Genomic DNA, 17,147 nt, shown 5'->3' with positions numbered 1-17,147 from the left:
GATCTCTACTCTTAAATTTTAGTATTTTTTTTTATTTTTTAATGTCATTATTTAAATTTTTTTATTTCTTCACCGTACTGTTATTTAAATTTATTGTAAAGTTTGATCAAAGAAATTCAAAAGAACGGGTGACGAAAAAGCTGACAATAATAATTCTAAATGCATAGTAATTTTTTTTAAAGAAGAAAGAAATTTGAATTTAATCTAATTTTTATTATAACTAAAAGGTGAATAAAAATAGGTTGGTTTATTTTTCATTTTGTTTCTTACTACATTTCTTTGTGAACTTCAGTTGCAACTTTTTGAAATCAAATTTTATTGTCCCTAAGCGAATATGAATTTTCCACTTTTCTACCAACTCTAACATTCTTTATCTTTTCTGCTCAAGATGGCAAAGTACTTGTGATTTATTGACTCTTGGACAGACGTACAAATCGACAAATACATATATGTGTAAGTACCTCAATTGTGAATTCTGTTATTTTGATGAATCATCTTTGAAGAATTGTTACACACTGCATACAAACAAAACGAAATCGAATATCCATAAACTTCCTTTTATTTCGAGTGATAAATTGCTGAGAAGAGAAGCAAGCAAACTACTTTTCTGAAGTTTGATATCTTGACGTATTGCCATAACTTGCACTCGAAACGTGCAAGGAATTTTAGGGTTAGTGACCTTGAGCTTAAGTTTTGAACAAAAGATTTCGTTCCATCATCATAACGCACTTGAAAGAGGGATTTAATTTATGAATTCATTAGTTTTTTAAATTATAGTTGACACCTGTGTGGTTTTCTCATTGAAATAAATTTTTCCCATTCATGGGGATGAATAAAATTTCTTTGATTTTTAAGGATTTTTTTCCATTATTAATCTGGATGGTAGCGTTGCACTTTGGTTTATATTAAAGTTTTTAAGATTGGGTAATTTATCACTAGGTACAGTTAGAGAGGTTGCGTCAAGACCGCAGATGCGGAAAAAAAACTGTAGACCTTTCCTTATCGATTTCCACACTACAATTTTTTGAAGTTATACTTCTTATGGGAGGGTGGGTATGAAAATTTACTTTTTGACAAGAATGTCAAAGGGATTATGACGCGATCACCCTGGGTAGCAGGGCTGTCGTTTCACCTTTAGAGTACGCAGTACTTTAGTATTTAAAAATGCAGTACGCCACAGTACGGCACACATAAAACACACAACACGTAGCAAGTTACATGTTTCATGTGGCAAGTTGCATGTGGCAAGTTGTATGTGGCAAGTTGCATGTGGCAAGTTGCATGTGGCAAGTTGTATGTGGCAAGTTGCGTGTGGCAAGTTGCATGTGGCAAATTGCGTGTGGCAAGTTGCATGTGGCAAGTTACATGTGGCAAGTTGCCAGGGTTGCAAAAAGCTAACATTTCAGCTCAGCTCACAGCTCAGCTCAAATTTGAGCTAGGTACCATAGCTTAGCTCATTTGAGCTGAGCTGAAAGTGAGCTGAAAGTGAGCTGAAAGTGAGCTGAGCTGAAAGTGAGCGCCCCAACTTCCAACGCCTATATCTCGGAATTTTGAAAAAAATGAAAAAAATTTTTTTGATGCCAAAAGGTAGCGGGGACTCTAACCTACATTTGGGTACAACTTCCATCCCTGTAGGTACACGCGTTCTCAAACCAGGAGAACTTAAAGGTAAAAAAAAAGTTAAGCCCGATTCTGAAAAAATAGGCATGATGTGGCGGTTTAACATGCAAAGCGATTTTTTAAAAATCTGACAATGTGCAAAGCGTAGGCCCATGACACAAGCTATCATTTGGCATCACTCCCAAAAATTGCTCTCAAGCGGCTTAGCTTCCAGGAGCGTTCAAAGATTCGGGGATTTTTCGAAAAAAAAATTTACCCCAACTTTCAAACACGATTTTCTCGGAATTTTGAAAAAAATCGAAAAACCGGATTATACCACTTTCGGGTAGCTGAGAATATAAGCTTTCATATGGCACCACTCCCCTGTCTCTAGATCAAAGCCTTCCAACGCCTATATCTCGGAATTTTGAAAAAAATGAAAAAAAATTTGTTTGATGCCAAAAGGTAGCGGGGAATCTAACCTACATTTGGGTACAACTTCCATCCCTGTAGGTACACGCGTTCTCAAACCAGGAGAACTTAAAGGTAAAAAAAAAGTTAAGCCCGATTCTGAAAAAAAAGGCATGATGTGGCGGTTTAACATGGAAGGCGATTTTTTAAAAATCTGATAATGTGCAAAGCGTAGGCCCATGACACAAGCTATCATTTGGCACCACTCCCAAAAATTGCTCTCAAGCGGTTTAGCTTCCAGGAGCGTTCAAAGATTCGGGGATTTTTCGAAAAAAAAATTTACCCCAACTTTCAAACGCGATTTTCTCGGAATTTTGAAAAAAGTCGTAAAACCGGATTGAACCTGATTTTTTTTATGATTAAAAAAGAAATATTTTACTAAAAAAATAGAAATATATTTACTATTAACCCTAGAAAGATAATCTACGTCTGTAAGACGTATGGCGTGTAAAGAACTGTTTTATCTAATTCAATTCAAATTTCTGGGTTTTTGTTAAATTGATTTGATTTATTATATCACTTCTTTAAAATAATCTAAGTAATGAGTTAAATAAATATGACAAAAAGTGTTAACATAAGACCAAAAATCTTTTTTAGAATCATACGTCTCTGAGACGTATATTATGATTATCTTTCTAGGGTTAAAAAAACCAAGAGAAAGATCACGAAAAATTATCTGTTTTATTTATAAAAATATCCATGTGTTAAAATAATTCCATTAATAACTAGAACCAAACATCTTGAGCTATGGTGTTTTATAAAAGTTTAACCCTTAACTATAGTGGTGGGTCCAGGGGACCCACGTCTACTTTTAAAAAGTTAATAAAAACCGTTGAAAATTAATTTTCTCTTTTTTTTTTTTTTTTTACTTCTTCTAAAATTGTTATCTTTTAATGCTTAAAAAAAAATTTATAAAAAAAATCAATTTTGTATTTTATTTTATCATTTAAAAACACCACAAATTTTCACCACTATAGTTAAGGGTTAAAATATCTTCATATTTCATTATACTTTCCAAATAAAAATCAATGTATCCTCTCACCCATCACAGCTCAGCTCAGCTCACTTTACTTTAGCTCACCCAACAGCTCAGCTCAACCATCAGCTCAGCTGACTTTCAGCTCAGCTCAAATGAGCTGAGCTATGGTACATAGCTCAAAAGTCAGCTAGCTCAAAATTTGTGCTGAGCTGTGAGCTAAGCTCAGCTCACTTTTGAGCTTTGTAGCAACTCTGCAAGTTCCATATTGCTACTACTAGTGCTGAAGCACACACAATTCTCATAAAATAACCATATCGCACATTTTATGCTCAATTCATTTAGTTTCGTTAAGCGTATACCGTACGTTCTGAACCGCACAACATGTGTAAATTTCACAGAATAAATTGAAAACTACATGGACGCAAGGAGGATGAAAGAATTAATTTATTGTTCACTTGATAAAAATGTAAAAAAACGATGTGTGGATTAATTAATTTAATAATAGAAATTAAAAATATCAAATGAAATTCATTTACATATACTGAATGAGAAGTATAACTTCAGTCGCGTGTACATGTGTACACACACTCTTTTTTTTTTGTACACTAGTGACCATACTAAGGAGATAAGAGATAAGGAAAAAATTGGTTTGATACCTAGAAGTTGAAAAAAAAATATAATTCTGTGTTTTAAAATGCTGTAGAAAAATAGGCTGAAAAATCGTTTTCATAATGTACGCACTTTCATCCTTGGAGAAAAAAGGCCACAAAAAACAAGTGGATTCTGTATTAAATTTAGCTGGTTTCAGCATATTTTTTTTGCCTAGATGACTTCCGTCTTAAATTAAACCAACAAAGCTTCATAATTTCTTGAATGTGCTAATTTAAATTAAATCCACTTAATTTTAGCCACTGGGGATCGATCCTACAACCTTGGGACTTTGACCACTAGGCCATCAGGCTATCTCGCTGTTGAAAATTGGTATAATAAACTGCAACTAAAGCTGAAGTTTCATAAAAATTAAAAATTTAGGTATTTAAGTTGTTTCAATTACCAAATACATATTAAGATGATTTCCACATAATTATTATTAAATGATATCTATCATTTTTTTTTCAGAAAATCTTTTAATATTAAAACGTATGTGCAAATAGAATTAAAACGGAATCTTTTCAATTTTAGTCCTTGTTTTTGAGATCAAAATTCTTAGTAAAATTAAATGAAATTCACTTTTTTTTCTCTGTGCAGCATTTCAAAATACAGAATTTTGAAAAACACTATTTTTACCAAGATAATTTTTGAAAAACGCAATTTTGTGGAATAGTGTTTTGGTCAAACACACAAAATTTTGAAACAAATCGAGACAACCAGACTGATGGAATGTGTGAAAAAAAGTTATTCTCGCAATTTTGACTGTTACAAGGTTTAAAAATGGTATGTTATAAGAGTGTTTCAAGAAAATACTTTGTTAATGAACACTGAAAAAACACGTCAAAGCGCATCCTTAGACTATACCCAAATATGAACCTTTAGAAAAAAATTAAGGGCGGCCTTTTTTAATAAAAAAAAAAACACAGAAATATCAAAAACGCGGGATACCTTTTCGGGAAGATAGAAACTTTCATTTCAAAATTAATAACGATGATTTTTTTTGAAGAAATAAATTTTAAGACACAAATTTTCGGAAAACAAAAAGTTACTCGTTCTAAGAATATTTCAGTTTCTTATTAAAAATTTATTAAAGAATAATTTTATTTTTATTTTAAAAGAAATTTAGTAAATACTATATATAAAAAAAAACAATGTAAGATTTGTTTTAAAAAGCGTAAAAAACATTTTTTAAAATAGTTCTTCTACCTTGATCAATAATATGACATTTAATTTCTTGAACATCAAAGAATTTTTAGAGTAAAAACTTTTAAAAAAAGTTTTTTATACATATATAAAACCTTAAACAAATTTTCAAGACAAAGATCGGTAGTTTAACATTAATAAAAAATATCAATCAAAGTCAGTTTTCAAAAAAAATTATTTTTCAACAAAAATAATATTTAAAAATATGTTTTTTTTTTTGGAAAATTTTTCTTAATTGGCTAAAAAAAGCCAATTTTGAATTTTAGATAAGTAAATTATCCAGGGGTCGAATTACGGCACACGATTACGAACGTATGCCGTAGTTCGACCCCAGAATCCATTATTATCGGATTGTGGAAGTTTATCTTTTAACTGTCATATCTAAATCTCTTCGCTGGCTGGAAACCCTATGAGGCGTACATTCTTTGACGAGCTAAACCTTGACGAGGATTGTTCACAAGTTACTAATCGAAGCGTTGAGAATAAGAATGGATCAAATGACATTTTTGAAAATTTTTATTTTGTGCAGCGAACAAAAGGGTCAAAAGACAACATTTAGTGACCTTAGTTTAGAAGTTAGCCTTAAATCATTTTTCTAAATTGTTCTACAATAAATTAGTCTATTAACGAGCCTAACACGTTCCGAAACAGTAAACTAGTGATTATCATTTAATCTCTTTTATCAATTCACTTTGGACTGTTTTTAACAAATTAGAGATAGACAAGTTCAGATTATACTTAAAATGAATAACCAGTTTTCCTTAAATGTATCCGTAACCACTGTGCAATGATTCTATTTTAAATTATAGCACTGAAATCTAAACTTCTTTTAATCTCCTCGCGATGAGTTGATTTTCTAACCAGAAGGATCTTTATCTTAAAAAAAAACACGTTGTTAATGTTAACAACTCAATGGTGTGTTACGTTAGCACCTAGAAAATCAATTTGTCTCTTCCCCACTTTTTTTTCCAGAAAAATGTCAGTAAATATTCCTACCCAGATGCTGGATGAAATTTAAAAGAAGCCGATACCAGTCAGTTTTCATTTGAATGTCCAAGATATTTTATGACTTGAGCAAAACGATAAATACGATTTATAACATCGTCCTGGCAACTTTGAAGTCATCGCATATAGTTAAGTTGCCTCTGTGGGTCTTCATATTGAACATCTCAGATTTCTAAAAAAAAAGTTATAGGGTTGAGTTGGTCGTCAGTATATAAATCCGCTAAAAACGGAACTACTCTTGATTGGTTAAGAGAGTGTATTGGTAAATGGCTATTTTTATTGCAATAAAATTCAAGCTCATTAATGTGCAACACCTTGTTGTAGAATTTCATTAAAATTTATTTTTAATAGGCTTACATTTTTTCCATGACGGACGCGATGCTGAAGATGACGATGGTGTTAGGGCCATTGCCCCATTTTTACCATCACATTTGATGCTTTTTTTTGCTTTTACCTACTTCAACATATTTATGCCCGCAATGAACGAATCATGCAAATTTTTGTTTCGCTTACGCAGGGAATATCACACCGCATAAAGTTAACTGGCCACCCCGAAAGATAAAAATCTCGGTCTTCTTAGGCCCAGAGTAGAGCTAAGAGTTGATCTCGTCAGAGTAAAACAACAATGAATATGGGTTAAGGCTCACAGTGCCTCGCCACATACATAAACTATTCACTTGTCAGAAAATAGATTCGAATAAAACCGAGAACCGGATTCCAGCTCAGGTATATCCAGTGTCCAAGATGAGTCGTCGGCCGTTGTCGACGTTGTCGTAGAAGTCGCGAAAATGAAATAGGTACATTTCGTTGCGAACAATCTGTATCTACTTTAAAGGTGTACCTTGCTGGAGGCTGTGTTCAACAGTTGCCCGAAGGGACACAACTAACAAAGTGAACTAAGTGCGTACACTATTACGGCCAACAACGACACGACCAAGACGCACGACTATGTGATGGCTTGTTTCTTGGAAGAAGTGGTGGTTGTTAGCGGTAGCTATATGTCTATGACCAGTCCGCAGTCCACGCGCAACATCACTGCATCCGATAATTGCGCGAAGAAGACCGAATTTGTATGACTAATTTCTTGTGTTCTTCAGGTGTAATTAATAGTCTATAGTCTTCTAGTACCTCTCACAAGCTGAAAAAGAGTAAACAAAATAGATTATGAAGTTGTTGCGTGAGGCGATTTTCTGTGGGTAACTCCACGAGCGCATGCGTAGAATGCATGGTTGGAGTTTAAGTGTGCATTTAATGAAATTTGATAAGAATCGCGAATTTTTGAGCTTGTGCGTCTGGGATGATGATAAAACAATTTTAACTTCAAGGGCTGCTCTGGGCGGGAACACTGAATGCTTGGACAGGTTTTATAGAGGTGCTATTTTTAAATGTGGCAATTTTAACTGGAACACGACATTTGAAATGGAGAAATGTGGGAGGTTTTTCGATTTTGTAATTAAGATAGTGGTTGTTGGTTGTGTTAACTGCACGCCAAATGAAGTTTATTTGTTGTATTTTGTTTAACAAAGCACACGCAATCATTGACTAAAGACTAGTTCTGTTCAATGAGGACATTGTTAGATTAGAATGGGACAGGGCAGAACGCAGATTCGTGTGACACGTCAGAGCTGAAATTAACAGCAAAAAAAATTTGACATTTCTCACGAATCTGTTCTTAACGGTTCTGACTCAAAAGCAAAAACAGAATATTCAGAAAATGCTTGTATTTGGAATCCGTTACTATTAACCACCACGAAATTAACGAAATTCTAATTGGAAAAGCTTTGAAATAAAAAATACACAGAATTGTATGAGGCAAGATTTTCTTTGAAAACAATAAATTTTATTTTTGAAGTTATACTTCTTATGGGAGGGTGGGTATGAAAATTTACTTTTTGACAAGAATGTCAAAGGGATTATGACGCGATCACCCTGGGTAGCAGGGCTGTCGTTTCACCTTTAGAGTACGCAGTACTTTAGTATTTAAAAATGCAGTACGCCACAGTACGGCAAACATAAAACACACAACACGTAGCAAGTTACATGTTTCATGTGGCAAGTTGCATGTGGCAAGTTGTATGTGGCAAGTTGCATGTGGCAAGTTGCATGTGGCAAGTTACATGTGACAAGTTGCCAGGGTTGCAAAAAGCTAACATTTCAGCTCAGCTCACAGCTCAGCTCAAATTTGAGCTAGGTACCATAGCTTAGCTCATTTGAGCTGAGCTGAAAGTGAGCTGAGCTGAAAGTGAGCGCCCCAACTTCCAACGCCTATATCTCGGAATTTTGAAAAAAATGAAAAAATTTTTTTTGATGCCAAAAGGTAGCGGGGACTCTAACCTACATTTGGGTACAACTTCCATCCCTGTAGGTACACGCGTTCTCAAACCAGGAGAACTTAAAGGTAAAAAAAAAGTTAAGCCCGATTCTGAAAAAATAGGCATGATGTGGCGGTTTAACATGCAAAGCGATTTTTTAAAAATCTGACAATGTGCAAAGCGTAGGCCCATGACACAAGCTATCATTTGGCATCACTCCCAAAAATTGCTCTCAAGCGGCTTAGCTTCCAGGAGCGTTCAAAGATTCGGGGATTTTTCAAAAAAAAAAATTTACCCCAACTTTCAAACACGATTTTCTCGGAATTTTGAAAAAAATCGAAAAACCGGATTATACCACTTTCGGGTAGCTGAGAATATAAGCTTTCATATGGCACCACTCCCCTGTCTCTAGATCAAAGCCTTGCAACGCCTATATCTCGGAATTTTGAAAAAAATGAAAAAATTTTTTTTGTTGCCAAAAGGTAGCGGGGACTCTAACCTACATTTGGGTACAACTTCTCAAACCAGGAGAACTTAAAGGTAAAAAAAAAGTTAAGCCCGATTCTGAAAAAAAGGCATGATGTGGCGGTTTAACATGGAAGGCGATTTTTTAAAAATCTGATAATGTGCAAAGCGTAGGCCCATGACACAAGCTATCATTTGGCACCACTCCCAAAAATTGCTCTCAAGCGGTTTAGCTTCCAGGAGCGTTCAAAGATTCGGGGATTTTTCGAAAAAAAAATTTACCCCAACTTTCAAACGCGATTTTCTCGGAATTTTGAAAAAAGTCGTAAAACCGGATTGTACCTGATTTTTTTATGATTAAAAAAGAAATATTTTACTAAAAAAATAGAAATATATTTACTATTAACCCTAGAAAGATAATCTACGTCTGTAAGACGTATGTAAAGAACTGTTTTATCTAATTCAATTCAAATTTCTTAGTTTTTGTTAAATTGATTTGATTTATTATATCACTTCTTTAAAATAATCTAAGTAATGAGTTAAATAAATATGACAAAAAGTGTTAACATAAGACCAAAAATCTTTTTTAGAATCATACGTCTCTGAGACGTTTATTATGATTATCTTTCTAGGGTTAAAAAAACCAAGAAAAAAGATCACGAAAAATTATCTGTTTTATTTATAAAAATATCCATGTGTTAAAATAATTCCATTAATAACTAGAACCAAACATCTTGAGCTATGGTGTTTTATAAAAGTTTAAAATATCTTCATATTTCATTATACTTTCCAAATAAAAATCAATGTATCCTCTCACCCATCACAGCTCAGCTCAGCTCACTTTACTTTAGCTCACCCAACAGCTCAGCTCAACCATCAGCTCAGCTGACTTTCAACTTAGCTCAAATGAGCTGAGCTATGGTACATAGCTCAAAAGTCAGCTAGCTCAAAATTTGAGCTGAGCTGTGAGCTGAGCTCAGCTCACTTTTGAGCTTTGTAGCAACTCTGCAAGTTCCATATTGCTACTACTAGTGCTGAAGCACACACAATTCTCATAAAATAACCATATCGCACATTTTATGCTCAATTCATTTAGTTTCGTTAAGCGTATACCGTACGTTCTGAACCGCACAACATGTGTAAATTTCACACAATAAATTGAAAACTACATGGACGCAAGGAGGATGAAAGAATTAATTTATTGCTCACTTGATAAAAATGTAAAAAAACGATGTGTGGATTAATTAATTTAATAATAGAAATTAAAAATATCAAATGAAATTCATTTACATATACTGAATGAGAAGTATAACTTCAGTCGCGTGTACATGTGTACACACACTCTTTTTTTTTTTATTTGGAGAGCACCCATGCAAACTTGTCAATAAAATTAAATTAAACTTGATAATTTTTGAAACAAAAACCTGACTTCGGATTCGAGTTAAGCACCCTTTAAACCTGCAGAAAAGTGTGTCTTAGTTCTTGTGGTAAAAATGTTGTTGACCAGTGATATTTAAGAAACAGATTTGCAGATTTGTGGGTGCGGCGAATATTCCTGCAAACGGTCGGCGGTCGTGCGGCGCTCAAGATCTTTTTCTTTAAAAATTCAATTTCTATTTTTACTCAAGAGGTGAGGCATTTTTCAAATAAAAATGCCCAAAATTCAAAAGTGCCTAGTACCCAACCTTTAAAATTACACTACCCTTATTACCTTGAAAAATATTATTTAATTAATTTGAAGATCCCGGTTTTTTTTTCAAAAATGACCTAGCTTCAAACATGCCCTACCTGCAAAAATGTCCTAGCTGCATAAAAGACCTATTTTAAAAAAGGCGCTGATTTTAAAAATGTCAAAAGATAAGATAAATTATATGTTTTTTAAGCTCAAGATGAAAAATGCCCTAACCTCACAAGTCCCCAACATTATTTGATTGAGTGAGATTGTACAAGAATTTTCAATAACAGTTTGAACCTGTTTAACGAAGCCTGATTCTAACCGCGCCTTTCGTTTGATACCAAACTTGCTCCTGTACATCTCGCGGGGCCATGACTCTATAGTAAAATGGGCATTCACTTAAAGTAGATCTCACTGAACTCCTTCGAGTTTCTCATAAATACGACGGATGGCCACTGCAGAAAATATTTTTGGCTCATCAAGTTAAAAAAAAAAAATGATGAGCAACTGTAGGCTATGTGAAGACTGTGTGTCAACTGTCAACAGATCAGAACAAGTACAAATACTACTACCGCCCTACCTTTAATAACCGATATGGCCTAATTTAAATTGAACTCTGGCTGAGGCCGGCCCTGTATATGACCTAATATTGGTCTCGTGTCAAAAAATAAATTTAATGCCTTGAACCATGGGATGGGTTGAATAATGGGATGGGATCCAAAAAAGAGGTTGTCTGTAAAGCCGATTTACGGACGATGATTTTACGTGATAAAATGAGTCAATTGAAGCGTTAACTTATTTCAAACAATCATAATTTACAAGAAAAAGCTAAAAAAAATACCTTTTTTATTTTCTCATTATATTATTTTTTTATTTTAAAAGCTTACAAAAAAAATTATGCAATTTAAAAGCCAAGTATTTCTTCTTAAGAATAAAACCATTTTTAAATTTATAAATTTTTTAAAAGTATAAAAATAATTTATGGAAAACAATCATTTTCATCAAAAAAAAAAAGCGAAAAAAAAACATTCTCACGTCATTAATTCCATTTTTTTTCCCTAACAACCAATACAAAATTTTATACCATCTTAAAGCTTATTGTCTAAGCACAAAACAAAAATATCGATCAGGTCTATGAGACATCTACAAAAAGAGCTAGAATTTTTTTAACTCGATCAAATTTTATTATAAAAAGCAAAAAAAAAAATTTATTTTTATGTCCTCACGCTTTTTTATCAATTTTTTTTCAATGACAACCTATACAAATAATTATACCATGTGAAAGCTTTCACCTTTCATATGACGCTTCAATCATATTCCTGAGATGCCTACAAGAGGAGTAAGAGTTTTTTTTAAAGTCAACCATGTCGAAATTCCAGACTGAGATTACGGTACTTCATGATCAACGGTCAAAAAAACTGTTTTTTAAAAACTTGTTTCTTCCGTAATTCAGTGAAAAATCAATCAATCACTTCAATTTTTGTTGAACGCTCCAAAAAAAAAAAAAATGCTTAAAATCAAAAACTACCGAAAAATACCCCTAAAAAACAAGGTGTTTTTCAAAAATTCATATTTCGAAACGCAGAGTGTTGGAAAAAAATCCGTACTAGACGCCTAATTTTGTTCCCCTCACCTTTCACCTGGCACCTTTAGAATTGTCAAAAAATAATTTCCCTACCCAAAATCATCATTTTGTCATAGCCCCAACACGTGTTCAACGTTCAAACAAAACGTTATAGCTTAGTTTAAACATTTTTTTGAATTTTTTCTTAAATGCAGTTATTTTTAAATTAGTCTCATCTTTCTATAACAAAAAAATCAACTATCTACAACTTCGCGTTTAGATCTTAGCCCAAATTGTATCTTTCCGTTTTACCCTATTAAATGACGGAATTTTTAAAAATCCTTCATTTGGAGTAAGCTTTAGGTTATTATCTTTCAAATAAGCTATAGAAGATTTTTGTATCTCTAATAGTTTGTTTTTAATTTTTAATTGAAATTTTTTGCCGCACTGCGAAAGTGCCAGAGTGTAACGTTAGAAAATGGCGTCACTTTTTTGTGGTGGCCAAGAAATTTATTTGAAAAACATAATTTTTAGATTTATAAATTATGAATTTTAATGATTTTTTTTTGATTTTACAAGTAATGATCCAAAATTTATAACGGCAATGCGATACTTGCAGAACAAGGATGGAGGTTTGATTTTTTTATGATAAGAATATTCTAGACTTTCCTTGAATTCAATAGCACCACTTCTTGAAATAATGCATAAGTCAAGTTTTCATAAACTGATAAAAAGGCTTCTACAAAAAATTCAACAAAAAAAAATCAAAACAACAATCGAAATAGTTCAAAAAAACTATAATGAAATAAATATTAACCTTTGCAAGCATCTTATCTAAATTTGTTTTATTTTTTTTTTTAAGTTCACAAAAAATAAGTTTTGTGAAATATCATTAAACTCTTATCTTCAGGGTTTATTAATACGACATAAAACAATTTGGAGTGAACATATCTAAACACCTGCCTCATTGCTAAGCCAAAATTGTTTTATCAGTGAATTATGGGCACGCAAAAATTCTCATGCATTGTGTACATATTTTTATTTTTTTTTTTGTAAATTTAAAATTTTGACCGATAAGGTTTTCATGGACTTGCAAATATGCGAAATTCTACTCCACCATGACGAAGCTCAAAAATAAACTCGTTCCTATAAAAATGAAACATTTTCTTCATTAAATCACAGTCAAACAAGTTTCAAAGTGAAAAGCACTTCCTCCTCCATCTCCATCAAACAACCACTTCAAAAAACCCTTTTCCAAAGTTCAATCATGATGATTTGCTTTTTGTTCCTTGCCACAGTAGCCATATGTGCTAACAGCCATCCCATTGAGGAAAATGAAATCTTCGAAATGGCAAATAATTCAATTGACGAAGAGAACACCATCGACTCATCGATACCAACGGATTACATCGACCTCAGCCAATATGGAGCTGCACTCTACGGCCAACCTGATATCGATGGAACCGGCAAAGCAGTAGCCGAATACACCACAGAATCCAACACCAATCCCGAAGAGCTGGGTTCCTATGTCGAGGGTGACATTCTGATCCCTCAGCAGATGGGACGCAACGGGCTAAGGGCAGCAACTTCCAGATGGCCAAACGGCATCATTCCCTTCGAGATCCGAGGAAATTTCAATGCTCGTGAGATGGCCCTTATCGAGCAGGCCATCACCGAATTCCACAGCAAGACTTGCATTAAATTCGTTCCACGAATGGCCCAAACCGACTACATATCGATTGTTAGCGGAAGTTCGGGCTGTTGGTCGTCGGTTGGACGCATTGGTGGCAAGCAGGAAGTTAATCTGCAGGCACCTGGTTGTCTGACAAAGCCGGGAACTCCAATGCACGAGCTGATGCATGCGGTTGGTTTCCTGCACGAGCAAAATCGCAACGAACGAGATAGTTATGTTACGATTTTGTTTGAGAATATTCAGCCATCGGCAGTTTCGAACTTTGATAAAGCTTCTGCAGACAAAACAACTGGCTTTGGTGTGCCATATGATTATGGTAGTGTAATGCATTACTCATCGAATGCTTTTTCTACGAATAGGAATCCTACAATTGTACCAAAGGTATGTATGAAATATGTGTGACGCGCTATCAAAAGGTTTATCAAGCCGATTTGGTTTAGGGGTTTTAATATTTGCTTATGATGCATTACGACAGGACGCATAATCTTGGAAATAAATCAAATGTTTTTTGCTTTCATTTCAGAGACAAGGAGTGAAATTGGGCCAACGAGATGGTTTCTCTCCAATGGATGTGCAAAAACTGAATGCAATGTACAATTGTAATATTGGATCGAATTCGGTTGGTGCTTCAGGGGGTAGACCAAGTGGTACCAATTCTAATAATGGACAACAAGGACCGGATGCTAATATTATAAATAGCTTTTTGGGAGGACTTATTTCTGGTTTGGGATTGGCTGAAGAATCATCTACTGAGAAGTCTCAAGAATTAAGAGAATGAACAACACGAGTTTCATTTAATATTTATTACATTTTCATGTTCATTTAGTTATAAAAATAGTGGTGGAGAGAAATTTTTAATTTTAAATAAACTGCATAACAAAATTATCCAAATTGATATTTTATTTACTTTAAAAAAGTAGGACATCATAGGATTTTTTTCTAAAATTATAATGAAGAAATAATTTATGGAAGTTGTTTACATATAATATAATTTTATAAAAAAAATCGGGATTGTAAAAATATTCAATTAAATTTTAAAAAAATGCATTTGAAATAAAAAAAATATTTATTGAAAATAAAAAATATGCATTAAAAAAATATAGGTATGTAGGTATATTTATTGCAACTGAAAAAAATTGTATTAAAAAAAATTATTGCAAATAAAAAATTTTCTACATTCAAAAAAATTCAATGCAAACGTGTGCCTTCAATTTTTTTTTTAATATTCGTCGAATTTTCTAACAATTTTGACTACTTGACCATACATCAGCTATGTCAACTAAAACATTGAACCTAATGTATGGTCGAATAGTCAAAATTGTAAGAAATTTGACGAATATATTAAAAGAATAATATTTAATGCAAACAAATAATTTTTTTGTCTAATGCAAAAAATTTGTTATTTGCAATACAATATTTTTTAATGCAAAATATTGCAATGAAAATTTTATTTTCAGTGCAAGTATTTTTCAGTTGCAATAAAGATTATTTATTTAATGCAATTTTTTTTTATTTCCAATAAATATATTTTTTTTTAAATTTAGAAATGCATTTGCAAATGCATTAGAAAATTTTGATTGATTATTTGTACCCCGAAGAAAATTAATAAAGACTTAAAAAAAACTACATAGTTAATTGGTTGAAAAAAAAAAAATATATTTAGGTAAATGATTTAAATCTTCAAACGAGGTATGCCATTTAATTTCACACACAACAAATCACTTTTAGGGTTTTTTTAAACTATATATAAAACCGCTTTTTTAACACTTTTTGTAAAAAAAAATAGGTACGCCATTTTTAAGAAATTTTTAGTTGACAAAAAAAAATTTTTTTTTCAAATTAATTTATTTTTCAAAAAAAAAATCAATTTTTTGAATTTCTTTCTGAAATGAAAAATTTTAAATCAATATTATTATATTTATATTATTATTATATAAATATTATTTTTATAAATCTAAAAAAAATGGCAATATTACTGAACCGGACAAAAACAGCTCCGATTTGATGATCTTTTTTTCAAACTTTCCACGGTAGTTAAAAATGCTTTAACCTCTATGGCTTAAAAATTGCAACTATTGCCGTATGGTTTTTTTTAAGTTTTTAATTGAGATTTTTGTTAACAAAAAACATTTTTTTTTTTCAAAAAAATTGCTTAAAATTCAAAAATTAAATGGTATCCAAATATTGGCATGGTTACTTCAGAAAAAAATATATATGGAACATCGTTCAAACGGCAAAAGCAATTTTTTCACAAATTGACCTCAAACTTGACAAAAAAAATTTGAACAGAAGGGCTACACCTACAATAATAAGGTATAGGTACCTTATACATTTTTTTGAATGGAATGTTTTTAAAAAACTGGTCTTTAAACTCAGAGTTAAAAAAAAAAAAAAAAATGCAATACAAACATTGCATAAATGTATATTAGGGTGGTTCTTATCCATTTCCATGCAGTTGGAAATGTTGAGAAAAAATTTCACATTTTTTTTAGAATTTGGTTTGACTCCCTTCCTCTCCCGAATTAAACGTATTTGATTTAATTTGTATTGGTTGTTTTATATGGGGTATTCCATAACAATAGGAATTTGTAACGGAAGCAGTTTAAATAAAAATTCACAAAAATTAGAGAATTGTTTTTTCGCTATTTAGAACTAATTGATGTCCATACACCGTGAAATTTTGTAAAAAAAAAAAAATTAAAATATAAGGACCACCCTAATGGATATTTCGATTTCCGAGTTATTGAAATTGAATTTTTAATATTTTTCTAACCGCCGAATCAAAGCCGTTTGCCGGAAACGGTGGTTCGGCGGTTGTGGTGGCTCGGCCAAATCGCAATTTTTTTAATTCTGCTTTATAAATTTTAATTCTGGCTTTGGACAAAAAAAATCACCTAATTTTCATCAAAATAAGATGATTTTCATCTTAAATCAAGTAGATTCCCGCTAAATATAAGATGGAATTCACCTAGCAGAAATCCGCTTAATTTTAAGTGGTCTTTTTTTCTGTGCACTTCCATACAAAATCCAAACTCTTAGTTATAATAAGAAAACATCTTTCATCCGCCATCTCATAAAAGACCTACTGACCAATTTCTTACTGAAATTATACCAACTAATAACCTTTCATCATTCAACCATCAGAAATTGTTCTTTATCTAAAAGGTATTTTCTGTACAAGCTGCCTACGCCTTCATACCATAATCCACTCTGTTTAACATGCATTATGACTTGTACCGGTTAAATGTTTCGGGCTCATGCTTGACTATCACAAATCACTATCTGATCGGAATATCCAATTAGGTGGCGCAGCAAGTCAAGCTCGCGCGGATACTACAGTCAATAGTTGTTGTCATCCAAACAAAGTCTTTTCCTGATAGAGGCCGGCCAGTACGGCCATCTCGAAGCGGCAGCTTGTGTGGGGAGAAATCATGACTAATATTACCAAAAAAAAAAAACAAGATTAAAAAAATTAGATCAAATTCACTTGACACAGTTTTGATTGTTGTTGTTTATATGTTGGCCAATTT

At 32.6% G+C, this 17,147-nt stretch overlaps 1 protein-coding gene across 2 annotated transcripts; it reads left to right on the top strand.

Annotated features, from left to right (window-relative positions):
- The first annotated feature begins 304 nt into the window (after positions 1 to 304).
- On the top strand, positions 305 to 14,400 carry LOC129917216 (zinc metalloproteinase nas-4). Of its 2 annotated transcripts, XM_055997614.1 has the most exons (3): positions 305 to 453; positions 13,223 to 13,998; positions 14,141 to 14,400. In XM_055997614.1, the coding sequence occupies exons 1-3, from the start codon at positions 450 to 452 to the stop codon at positions 14,393 to 14,395; spliced, it is 1,035 nt and encodes a 344-aa protein (XP_055853589.1). In that variant the 5' UTR covers positions 305 to 449; the 3' UTR covers positions 14,396 to 14,400. The 2 variants fall into 2 exon arrangements, with proteins under 2 accessions (XP_055853589.1, XP_055853588.1); XM_055997613.1 differs by lacking the exon at positions 305 to 453 and having other exon boundaries at positions 13,010 to 13,998.
- Positions 14,401 to 17,147: the final 2,747 nt, after the last annotated feature.

This window comes from Episyrphus balteatus, chromosome 3, assembly GCF_945859705.1.
Source record: "Episyrphus balteatus chromosome 3, idEpiBalt1.1, whole genome shotgun sequence".
NCBI lineage: Eukaryota > Metazoa > Arthropoda > Insecta > Diptera > Syrphidae > Episyrphus > Episyrphus balteatus.
This window is presented reverse-complemented; position numbering and strand designations above follow the sequence as displayed.